General features: G+C 37.8%; 1 protein-coding gene across 2 annotated transcripts in view; it reads left to right on the top strand.

Annotated features, from left to right (window-relative positions):
* LOC121279833 (protein bicaudal D homolog 2-like) overlaps positions 1-11,546 on the top strand; it is a 78,362-nt gene extending 66,816 nt beyond the window's left edge. The window contains exons 7-8 of one of the 2 annotated variants that reach the window (XM_041191260.1): positions 6,587-6,797; positions 9,612-11,546. In XM_041191260.1, the coding sequence (XP_041047194.1) occupies positions 6,587-6,797; positions 9,612-9,617 (217 nt within the window). In that variant the 3' untranslated portion in view covers positions 9,618-11,546. Of the gene's footprint in view, positions 1-6,586 lie in introns of both variants that reach the window. The other variant, XM_041191259.1, reaches the window with a different exon arrangement.
* The last annotated feature ends 756 nt before the right edge of the window (positions 11,547-12,302 follow it).

Raw genomic sequence — 12,302 nt, 5'->3', positions numbered from 1 at the left:
GCCTTTCGTTCCTGGGATCATTCTCGTGAACCTCCTCTGGACCCTCTCCAGGGCCAGCACATCCTTCCTGAGGTATGGGAGCCAAAATTGCTCACAATATTCTAAATGTGGTCTGACCAGAGCCTTATAAAGTCTCAGCAGCACATCCCCGCTTTTATATTCTAGTCCTCTCGAAATAAATGCCAACATTGCATTTGCATTCCTAACTACCGACTCAACCTGCAAGTTAACCTTAAGAGATTCCTGGACTAGGACTCCCAAGTCCCTTTGTAGTCCAGATTTCTGAATTCTCTCTCCATTTAGAAAATAGTCTATGCCTCTATTCTTCCTACCAAAGTGCATGACCTCACACTTGCCCACGTTGTATTCCATCTGCCACTTCTTTGCCCATTCTCCTAAATCATTCTGCAGCCTCCCCGCCTCCTCAATATTACCTGTCCCTCCACCTATCTTTGTATCATCTGCAAACTTAGCCAGAATGCCCTCAGTTCCTTCATCTAGATCATTAATGTATAAAGTGAAAAGTTGTGGTCCCAACACTGACCCTTGCGGATCTCCACTAGTCACTGGTCGCCATCCTGAGAAGGACCCCTTTATCCCCACTCTCTGCCTCCTGCCAGACAGCCAATCTTCTATCCAGTGGAATGCAGTCTCACGAGAAGAGATTCAATTATCGGGAAGTGAGCAATCAGTCAGGAAGTCCGAGTCAGAGTGTATTTTGAGAGAATTCAGAGGCTAGATCTTCAAAACTGAGAAGTTGAAACCTCTCGTTAAGGAGACAGAGTCTTAACAAGATTTTGTGACTCATGTCTGAGTGGGTTGCTGAGAAATCCGTGGGATCTATCTTGGTTCCATCTGCCATTTAATGTGCAGTGTGGTGTGTTCAACCACAGTTTGCCTGTTAATTGATATCTACCTCGTGTTAATTCTGAAAGGTAGAGTATAAGTTAGATACTGTATTAATTTTTTTACTTTTCTGACTGTGTAGTGGTTTATTTTGTGGAAGCTTGTCTCGTAGTAAGTACCTGGGATTTCAAACTTCATCTACTTTAAATAAACAGTTTCTGGTCCCTAACTGGATCATAACAGTATTCAGAAACTTCAGGAATATCTACACCATGTGAAGATACCTTTTAAATATAAAACATTAGGAAATAGACTTAGCTTAATAAAGCAAGCAGTGTAAGGTTTCAAAAATCAGTACTTCTCTGTAGCAGGGACTCTAATGCTTCCGGAAAAATGGCAGAGACATAAAGGGCAGAACCATTCAGCTATAACAGATGAGATTAGCATGAATTCATAAGCAGCTACAACCTCCTGCCACCTTCCAAACCAGTGTTTTCAATATGTCTTCCTTTTACCTCAACCAAGGATTCCCCTCATCGCACTTGACAGGGCCCTCAACCATGTCCATCCCATTTCCTGCACTTCTGCCCTTGTCCTTCCTCTCCCTCTCAGAACCATGATAGAGCTTCCCTTGTCCTCACCATCCACTCCACCATCCTCCACACTCAACTGATCATCCTCCCCCATTTCCACCACCACACACATCCCCTCCCCTTTCAGCATTTCAAAGTGACCCAGTCACTTCTCAATCACTCCCTTTCTCTTTCCACAGCACTTCCTGTGCAAGCACAGGAGATGCAATGTCTGCACTTCCCACCGTTCAGGACTGCAAACACTCCTACCAGGTGAAACAGTATTTTATTGTCGTTCTTTCAATTTACAATTTCACAATGTGGTTCTCTGTGTTGGGGCACCATTTTGCAGGACCTCTCCGTTCAGTCTGCAAGCAAGATCCAGAACTTCCCATTGCCTGTCATTTTAATTCCCATCCCACTCCCACCTCTCCTTACTTGGATTTCTGCACTGGTTCAATGAATCTCAACATAAGTTCAAGGAATAGAACCTTATATTTTGGTTAAGCACTTTACAGCACTCTATATTCAACATTGAGTTCCACGGCTTCAAAACATCATCACTGCTCCCAATTTTACGGACAGCAACTGTTGGTAATGACTCTATTATTCCCATTTACACCTTTCCTGGATCTATCTTCAGTTTCTTTACCTGTACCATTACCATTCCTTCTTGCCTTGCATCACCTATTTTATTATTTCATCTGTCCTGCCTTCCACCATGCCACAGACCTTCCATTTTGTTTCTTTCCTCCCCTCCCCCTTTCCTTGCCTCTTCACTTGCTTCAAACTTGTTACAGTTCCAACTTTTTCAAGTTCTGATGAAAGGTCATTGACCTATAACCTTAAATGTATATTTTCTCTCTCCAGAGATGCTGCCTTTCCTTTTCTCATTTCAGATTTCCAGCATTTGCAGCATGTTGCTTGTAAACAATATCCTGGAGCATGTTTGATTTGCTTTAGGGCCTTGTCTCTGTCGCTCTCTCTGCACATACAAAAAGGACTTTTAAAAGTTCTTTCACAGGGTGTGGGCGTCGCTGGCTCGTCCAGCATTTATTGCCCATCCAGAATTGCCTTGCTGGCTTAGCCAGCTACACCCACACCCCACCAAATAATAAATAAAACCTTTTTGTATGTTCGCATGTATCTGACCTGACTTGATCTAGTTTGCCAAAACTTATGAAACCAAGTTCTGATTTCATCATCTCTGGCTGTTTTGATACCACGAAATTACTCCATCTCTGTCACGAAATTACTCCATCTCTGTCCACTGTTTGACTTTGAACTGAGCTTCAGGCTCCACATCCTGTCTCCACCTGTGCAGGATTGCCTGACTGACACCTTTACTGTAGCTCTCCTCTGCTTTCATTGAAACCCTCATTGAAGCTCAACATCTCCAATGCTCTCTTCACTGGCTTTTCCTGTTCCACCCTAAAGAAACAAGTGCATCCTGCACTGAGTTCCAGCCCACTCTCACTCATGTCCTTATCAGTTTCATTAATTTCAAGTTCTTATTTCTAGTTTACAATTCCCACCACACCCCTGCTCCTCTTTCCCCAATTCTGCTCAATTTGTAATTAGCCTGAATTTGAACAGGGTCATCTGCAACCAACATGGTGAATATATTGAGTTTTATTGGAATGCGAGACAAAATACAACATGCTAATTATGAAGCAAAAGCAAGCGACCGTACCAGGTAGTGAGTATCGATCCAGGTTGAGCAGGTTGGCTGGCATCTGCAAACAGTTCTACTTTTCCTCTTCTCTTCTTGGTGCCTTATGTCTTCTTGACTTCTCAAACTACCCAAGAGTGTTAGACGGGAGTGATCCTTGAGTGTTCTTCTCCATTGCCTGAATGCACTTAGGTATCCCAAAGCCTCTTACTTTATACCCCTTTTCTGGGGTAGCCCTTGATGGATTATTAACGGGGCCTTATTGCCCTACATAGATTTCCTTTAATACAAAATGCATGTTAATATTTTGAGTTCCTTCTTTAGGCCATGGGTAAAAGCCCACCCTACTGTTATCCATGAGCTTTTGCCATGAGCTTCTAGAGTCTTTGCAAGTACCCTCTGTCCTTGATCAATCTTGCCTTTACATAATCTTTCCTTAACTCAACTCATGCTGTTGCCCTGGTCAGTTTCATCTTCCCAAGAAACATTACATATCCGGCCTTTAAGCTACTTTCAGAAGTTTCATTATTCATAGCTACATGTTATCAGTTAATTGCCTAAGGCCTCCTAACGAACTGTTCACAATGTCCATTCAGTCCAGCTGTCCTTATTCCTGTACAGACTATTGAACTGAAGTGACTCTTATTCTATTCCTACGTACCTATTAACTCATACATTCCAGGAAACATCTTCATTAAGCAAGGTTAACTGAAAACTCAGCACCGCTTTGTATGATGGTTATCTACTTATGCATTTATTCAGCTGCGGCCCCTCTTGGGCTGATTACCATTAACTAAGAATAATCATTCCACTAGATTTATTTCTAGAGAAATGAAACCCTAAGCAGTATAAATTTCTTCACGTGAACCTATGGAATTTTCTACCCCAGAAGGTTGTGGATGTGGATGCTCCATTGTTGAATATATTTATGGCTGAGACAGACGGATTTTTGGTGTCAGGGAATCAAGAGATATTGGGAGCAGGCGGGAAAGGAGTTAAAGCCGAAGATTGGCCATGATCATATTGAATGGCAAAACAGGCTTGGGGGGTTACTTGTAATTCTTGTGTTCTTATTTTTGACTAGGCTTCCTTTACACTACCACTTCTTTGCTCCATCTTTGGTAGCGACCATCTTCACCCTTCTCTCTAGAACGTGGTCCATAACTCAGAGCATAGAACGTTAAGCGAGAGTCCGATAGAAGAGGTCATGCTTTGAAGGGGGTTCAGTGGGTTAACTGATAAAAGATTGTGTTCATTGGTTGATAGATCAGTAATAATGGAAGCATAAATCTTGGAAAAGGGTACCAAAAACATAGAGGAGTGTAGATTTTTTATGTAGAAGTTTTTTCATAAAATATGGAATGCTTTGAATAAATGACGAGTTGATTGCAGCATTTAAGGAGTTTGATAAACACTGACAGGAAAACATTAAAAGGTACAGGGATAAGTGTTTAGATTAGATGACTCTAATGTGGAGCTAGCACTGGTAAAATGGACTGAAGGATCACCTTATTTACTGAAATCTTTGATTCCATGGTGAGATTTTCTTCTCTAATCATTCCTAATTTATTATTATGCTTCAGATTATTAAACTCTACAAAGATCCAACAGGTAGGATATGAATAGGTGTATGCTGTTGAGACTTCTGTTGCGATTCATGCAGTGACTGCATGTTGGCTTTTCATATTGTAGCAATATGGGAGCTGTGGAAGTTTATATTCTAGCACCCTCTTCTGTTTAATTATGGAATTCATGTGCTTGCAGTCACCATTTTGCCTCCTTGATTTCTCAAGTAGTCAGTCATCTTATTTCTCCAGTCTGTCTTCATCCTTTCCTGGGGTCACCTCAAGTAACACATTTTCACAAGTATTTGTGTGTCACCTGAGTACTGTTTCTTTCAAGAAATGGATCAATATGACCATTGTTTAGTTATTCACAAAAAGTTTAATTTTCCCCAACAAATTTAACTAAATGTTGAACAATTCTTGACGAAAGTATTCATAAAATGGCTGAAAGAGAAATGCATTTTTAGCAATTACTAATTTTTCACCTAATCTTCTTCTTTCCTTTCATAGAAGAGCTAACTTATCCTGGAGTATAATTCTACTGCAGTAGTCAGTTACAGGCAGCTTGCCCAAGTGTGAGCCTTGCATCACATTGAGTGTCACTGAGTCCAGTCATAGCAACAGGGATTTGCATTTGCAGCAGAAAGCACTATATGGTGAACAATGGCCCCTGTTGATTTGCCCTCCTTAATCAAGGGGCACTGATGCCATTTATGCCATCTCTACAGCCACCCCATGTGAGATCAGTGAAATCAATGTAAACCAGGGATCAAACCTAGGACCTTATCATCTGTGTGGCACAGAAGTGATATATGTCTGAGCCTTTGGAGAAAGAACTTGTGCTTTTAAAATCAAATGTTATATCAACTCTTAAATGTTATTTTCTGTATTCTCTTTATTTGAATTAGACTGGAACTATTGAGACAAGTCCTGAAGAATATGCAAGAAGGAAAGGAACCTTTGCCCTTAGCTCCTCATTATAGTGTGGTCAGTTCACCTGCACAACACAGAATCTATTAAATATAATTTAATTACAATGCTTAGTTGCAAAACAAAAAAAAAACAAAGTATACTAACAAAGTCACTGAAGTCTTTAATGGCTGATCAAATTTCTAACTTTGGAAAAAGCAAGTATCAGAGCAAATAGTTTTTCTGCATTGAAAGTAAGCTTCACACTTTCCCCTCTGTTGTTCAGTTGTGGAGTTTGCAGTTGCCTGGTATAAGATGCAGCAGGTGACTCTTTGAACTGGAACTGCGTGTTTTAATTTTTTATTCTTGGTATGGTATTATAATTATTCAACATCACCACATTTAGTCAGTGCCTTTGGTCTTTTGCTGTTTCCTATGCTGTTTGGTGTGAATGTCAATGCTTGGTTAAGTGCAGTCTTTTTTCAGTTTGTCTGGAGGTCTCCACGTCTCCACTTGTTTACATCACTGATAATCATTGTAAACATTGTCATAAGAATATAACCATTATTATTCTGTCCCTGATTCAGACTTATATGCTTGTGCTTGCTTCTGGGATACTTTATGTAAAAAGAAAGCCACGTTGCTCTGTCTCATCGCTTTTGACAATAGTAACATGTATAGCATAAATATTGAAATAGACTGTGCAGCCAATTGCAGGCCTATTTACATTTTACAATCTAACCAAATCCGATGCCATATGGCTCTGATCTATTTAACCAAAAGATTGGTTCTAATTATATCAAGCTTTAACTATTTTCTCACCTTTGAAGTTTATTATATATTGAATTATATATTGGTTTTTCCATCAGTCACCAGCAGAACTTTAGTGTGTTTTAGATCAACCCAATCTAGAATAGATGAAAATACTAGTGGAGTTAACTGGCTGAATTAGACTAATTAAATCATATTTTTAATAAAGTGTAGCTTTTTGCAAATTTTTAGTTAACGATTTTATATTTCAGATGCGATGAGTATGTAAATCAGCTTGATGAAATGCAGCGTCAACTTGCTGCTGCTGAGGATGAGAAGAAGACTCTGAACTCTCTTCTTCGCATGGCCATTCAGCAGAAACTGGCACTGACTCAGCGGCTGGAGGACTTAGAGTTTGATCATGAGCAGTCCAAGCGTGGCCGAACCAAATCATGGACCAAAACCAGAGCTAACAACCCCAGTGTAAGTCATGTACGCTCTTGTGTTGTCAGACAAGAGGGAGTAGTTGTCAGCAACCAGATGTATTGCAGTGAGAAGTACAAAATCTACTGTGATTGATTGTGGTATGTAGGGAATTCACAAGAAGTGGATAGTAAATAGATGTGGTGCTTTGGTGTGCAGTGCAGCATTAATGCCCTGTTTTCTTAGCATTGCAGTGAGTTCATCTGTATTGGCTTTGTTAACCATTGCTTAAGGCATGGAGATGAAGTAACTGGATTAGTGTGACATTTACATCTTGTAATATAAATTTTTAACTGTGATATCCATGCACTATATGGGTAGTATGGTATTTCTGAGGTGTTAGTTCATTCTGTCAGCCTGCTCCAACACCACTGTATAGCACAAATGTGCTATTTTCCCCACCCAGCTTTAGTTTGCACTTCACCTTCCAGACAAAGGGTTATATTTAACAATGTTGCACATGTTTACAATATTGATATATGCAAATTCATCCCTTCCCAATTCAAACTCCAATTTTGTTTTACCAATATTATGCACAAGGTGATGTGCAGTTTTATAAATGTTTGAGGGCATTTGTAATTGCTTTCAAAATGTAGAGCTTTCCATTCACTAATGCTATTCTTGAAACTGTTTAAATGAGTGAGGATTATATTCCAAACAAGAGACTCAGTTGAAATTTTGTTTCTGCATATACCAGTATTGAAAGAGACAATGCAATGCTTCAGTGTTAATTCATGCTAATAGTGCTTGTAGGCTATTAACTTAAAAATGTCTTACAACTTGTATTTATGTATATAAGCACAGACCACGTGGAACTCTCCATTATGTGTGACAATATAGAACAAGGAGGAAGTCCTAATATTAAATACTAGCGATTTCAAAACTTGAACTGCATGTGTTAATTTTTGAATTTGGCAAAAGCAGTAACTGTGATATGGCAGTAACAAATAATTAGCAAAATATTAAGCCTTTCGATGCTGTTCATTCAAATAAGCACAAAGTAAAACACATAATGGACTGTGGGTGCACCAAATTTGGTAAAAAAACTGCCTGTTATCAAGCATATGTCTTGTCTGTCACTTAAATTTGCTTTGTCTGGGCACAAGCCCTGCTTGAAGCAATGTAGAGAAATATTCTTAACCCTGCTATTTCTCATTGATTGCCAGTAGCTTTGTTTTCCCATACCACCATATTGCCTATAAGTAGTCAGGAGATTTGTTTTAGTAACACAAATGTAAGTGCATTGCTTGCCTTCTGGTTCCAGAGAAGATCATGAAGTACATTAATATTATGACTTCGGAAATTTATACCTTGTGATGTGTAAGTTTAAATATTTCATCTCATTAATTTTTTCTTTGAAGAAACTTTTAAAAAGAAAATTTACCACAAAAGATTATTTTCAAATTTATTTCTAGTTCGGTGTCTCTAAATCAAATTTTAGGGTTAAGATTTATTCTCTACTGAACTGGCAATTGATAACTGTCCTAGGCCTAGTTCAAACATACTGAAGTATATTTATTACTCACTATTTTAATGGATAAGTATGAAATGCATATCATTTCTAGAAACTGAGCTCCATAAAGTCATTCAAACTAAATATTTATTACCATATGAAGCAGCTATGCTACAGAATATTTCCATTAAACACCCAGTAGTTTATGCTGTAAATGTTGAGTGTTGACTTTGCATTTTTCTCTTTCTGGGGCTGCTGCCTTAGGATATGACTTCATCGTCAAAATAACAAGACTAGCTTTGTCCTTTTAGCTGCTCTCAGTGCATTGACATGAAGTACTCTCCGGCCTGTGAGCTTTAAAATTACTTTACAACAGGATTGAATGGTGATATTTAAAATAAATAACTTTATATGACACAGGACTAATGAGGCATTAGGTGCTTTTAACTTTGGAGTGACACCTGACAATGAACTGGAAATTTGCCATTGCTGAAATTGTGAATACAAAGGATTTCTGTTAAATTAAATCCTGCTTTAGTTTTCTATGCTGCACAATCCTTTGAAGGCCTTTGATGTACTGATAATTACCTTAATTGCATTCTGGGTTATTAATAAATGCCTATAGTTTGAACTAACTAAGCATTTAGAAATGTGACATTAAACATTTTTGCTCTGAAGCAGACATATTTGCTTCCAATGTTTCAGGAAAATTTTTAAAGATGCAGTGACTTCCCTATAGTAGTAGCAAAAGTAAACAATCACTAAATTTGATACTTTGAAAAGAGATTTGTAAAGCAACTTGGGCAAATATTTAAAATGTTTCTCAAATGTATGAGCTAATTTTGTGATATGGCAATGTGTCCCAAGTTTGCAGAAAAGTTTGGAATATGCATCTATATACCTAGTGTTATCTAACTGCTGTTAAAATGCAGCATGTGAAATCTTATTATTGCCTACCTCTGTTAGCAGGCTGTCTGTCCTTTGGCTTCTGGCTGTATTTGCTATTCCTTATAGCAGTCTGCATATAATGACCTGCATGTCTCTCTTATAATCTAATGGCTTTGTAAACCAATTCCTGTGATAAATTATCTTGTTGCATGACCAACATCAGGTCACTCAATACTTGTGAGGTTAGCTTCCTACAAATGGCTCGCATCATTTTAAACCTTATTCTGTGCTTTATATTCAGAAATAATCTAAAATGTCACCTCCTTTGATCACTAACAGCCCACACTTTGCATTAACAGACTAATATAACTAGCAAAACCTTGTGCCATGCATTCTTCATGAATTGCTCCTTGTGCAAGTGGTTATTTGTAATAAGAGTTTTGGCTAATTTATTTTTATTTTCCCTTTTTCAGCGATAAAAGTCCCTGGAGAAGGACTTTCCACCGAGAGTGCAGTTTATTTAAAAATTGCTAGTGTAGTCTGTTGCACAAAATGAACTAATAGTGAAGAAAACACTTGAACCACATTAATAATAGAGGCAGTTAATTTGCTGCCTTGTGTTTGTTTTGCACTACAAGTTGCAAATACGAACAAAACTACATTATTAAAATGGCTGCTGCAGGAAGAGAAACTCACAAGTGTTGAAGAAATCTTCAATGATTTGATTAACATTATGCTTTATGATAGAATATTCACAATTTGAGATGTTATGATATTCATATATGTTTTGCAATTATTCAGTGTTTTTAATCAGATGTTATACCTGTGCACTTTTGATATATTTTTTTTAATTATTAGGAAGGTAGAAAATGCTGCGGTTTCTGGATATAACTCCTGCCGGTAGTGTCTTTAATTGGTGTGATAGATTTCTGCATCAGCATGCTGCAGAAGAGTCAATTATATTTTTAACCTGTGTTCAAATTAAATTTTTACACTACCGGTATTTGTGCTTCAGCATTTTCTCCATTAGAATTTGTTTTGTTTTACATATGTTAACTGCCACGTTCTAAAATCCAGGGTGATCCAATTCTGGGGTTTTCTTGTATATTATTCTTAGGAATAGTTCAATGTAACAAGGAAAAAACTTGACTTTGTTCTGGTAATGGTAATAGACACTTGAAAAGTACTATTACTAACAAATTCCAGGATTTCTGGGTTTAAAAAAAATCAAGTATCATTGATTTAACAGAATTTTCTACAAAGGCGCCAAATAAATTCCAAATTGGAATTGTTTTCTTATTTCTCGTTTTGTTTATTGTGCCAAAACTTGGTACATCTAGAAGAAAAATCTAAAAGATTGTTTATTGTGGGGTGTTCTGTTTCCATGCCTTGATTTTGTTAATCCTGCCAGTAGTGCCTTTGATAATTTCAAGAAAGAGTGCTTGTTCTTACAATTATGTTTTTGCGAACTAAAAAGTATTCAAATTTCAAAAAGAAAGGATAAAGCAATAAGTGCAACTGAGAACCCCCCTTTTGCACAAAATTTCCACTGCAGTCTTAATTTTACCAATAAATTGTATGAAATTCTTTTTTGTCGATGATACTTCTGAAATGCAGATTCATGCAAATTCAGGGGATACTTATTTTGGGAACCAAATCTAGTGAGTTTGGACTCCTGACAGACACATTAAATTGTATTAACACATTTGTGGTTGCAGTACAGAGGACTGTATCAAATGTATCTTAGCTTTGTTTGGTGATGGTCACAAATAACTGGTATTGTTGGCAGATGTGAAAACATTAAGACAGTAACTTTCCTTACCAGCTGTGTAATCATTGCATAAGTTCAGCAAACAGAAAATAGATGCTGCATCAACAAACCATGCCAATAGATTCAATGGTGATGTTTGTTGAGGCCAGGTTTTGACAAATTGGGTCAAATTTAGAAGTAACTTTAAATTAAGTGCAATTTAAATGATGAGTTTTAGCATTATTGTGAAAGACATTTTCTGTTCGCTGGAAGAATGGTGTGATTCTTATCCTTTTTTGTTACAGTACAGCATATGCTCAGTTACATTAAAAAACAATGTACTTCATGTGGGTATTTATTTGAAGCAATTGTCACAGTACTGTATTACTTTTTATGTGCATTATCATTTAGTGGCAGGTTGGCTTAAACATAATGTCATATGCATGTGTGCCAGCCTAGAGACCTTTACACAGATTTTTTTTTAAATTAAATTGAAGATTTTAAACAAGTGTGGAACTAAAGGCTTTTTAGACCTTGTGAAATATTGGACATTGGACTTGCAAACATGTAAAACCTGAAGAGAGGTTTATTGTATCAGGATTGTATCTGTGTAAAGGTAATCCTATTGGCTATGTCAATAAATGTGGATTATAAATAAGACATTGAGTCTGGAGACTTTTATTCTTTTGTTTGAATTACTCGTTAAAATAAATGAGAACTTGACCACTTTCTTACTAACAGTAGTTTTAGAAGTCAGTGACTTCACAGAATCACTGATTACAGCATAGAAGGAGGCCATTCGGCCAGTTGTGTCTGTGCTGGCTCTCTCAGAGCAATTCACCTAGGCTGGAATTTTCTGATTCCTCCTGCCGGCGGGATCTTCTGGTCCCACCGAAGTTAATGGATGTTTGAATGGCTCGCTGCATCCACTATGGGGGAATCCGCTGTGGCGAGGACGGAAAATCCCAGCCCTTGTGTCACTCCACCACCTTCTCCCCATAACCTTGCAAATTCTTCCTTTTCAGATATTATCCAATTCCCTCTTGAATGCCTTGATTGACCCTGCCTCCACCACACTCTCAAACAATACAATTCAAATCCTAACCACTCACTGTGTGAAAAAGTTTTTCCTCATGTCAGTATTGCTTCTTTTCCGATTACCTTAAACCTGTGCCCTTTGGCTCTCCATCCTTTCTCCAATGGGAACAAATTTCTCTATCTCCTCTGTCTCTCCCTCATGATTTTGAATACCTCTATCAAATCTCCTCTTAACCTTCTTCAAGGAAAAGAGTCTCAATTTTTCCATTCTATCTGAGTAAGTTCCTCATCCCTGGAACAATTCTCCTGAATCTTTTTTGCACTATCTCTAATGTCTTCACATCCTTACTAAATTGAAACAATTCATTAAATAGTT

This window comes from Carcharodon carcharias, chromosome 7, assembly GCF_017639515.1.
Source record: "Carcharodon carcharias isolate sCarCar2 chromosome 7, sCarCar2.pri, whole genome shotgun sequence".
NCBI lineage: Eukaryota > Metazoa > Chordata > Chondrichthyes > Lamniformes > Lamnidae > Carcharodon > Carcharodon carcharias.
This window is presented reverse-complemented; position numbering and strand designations above follow the sequence as displayed.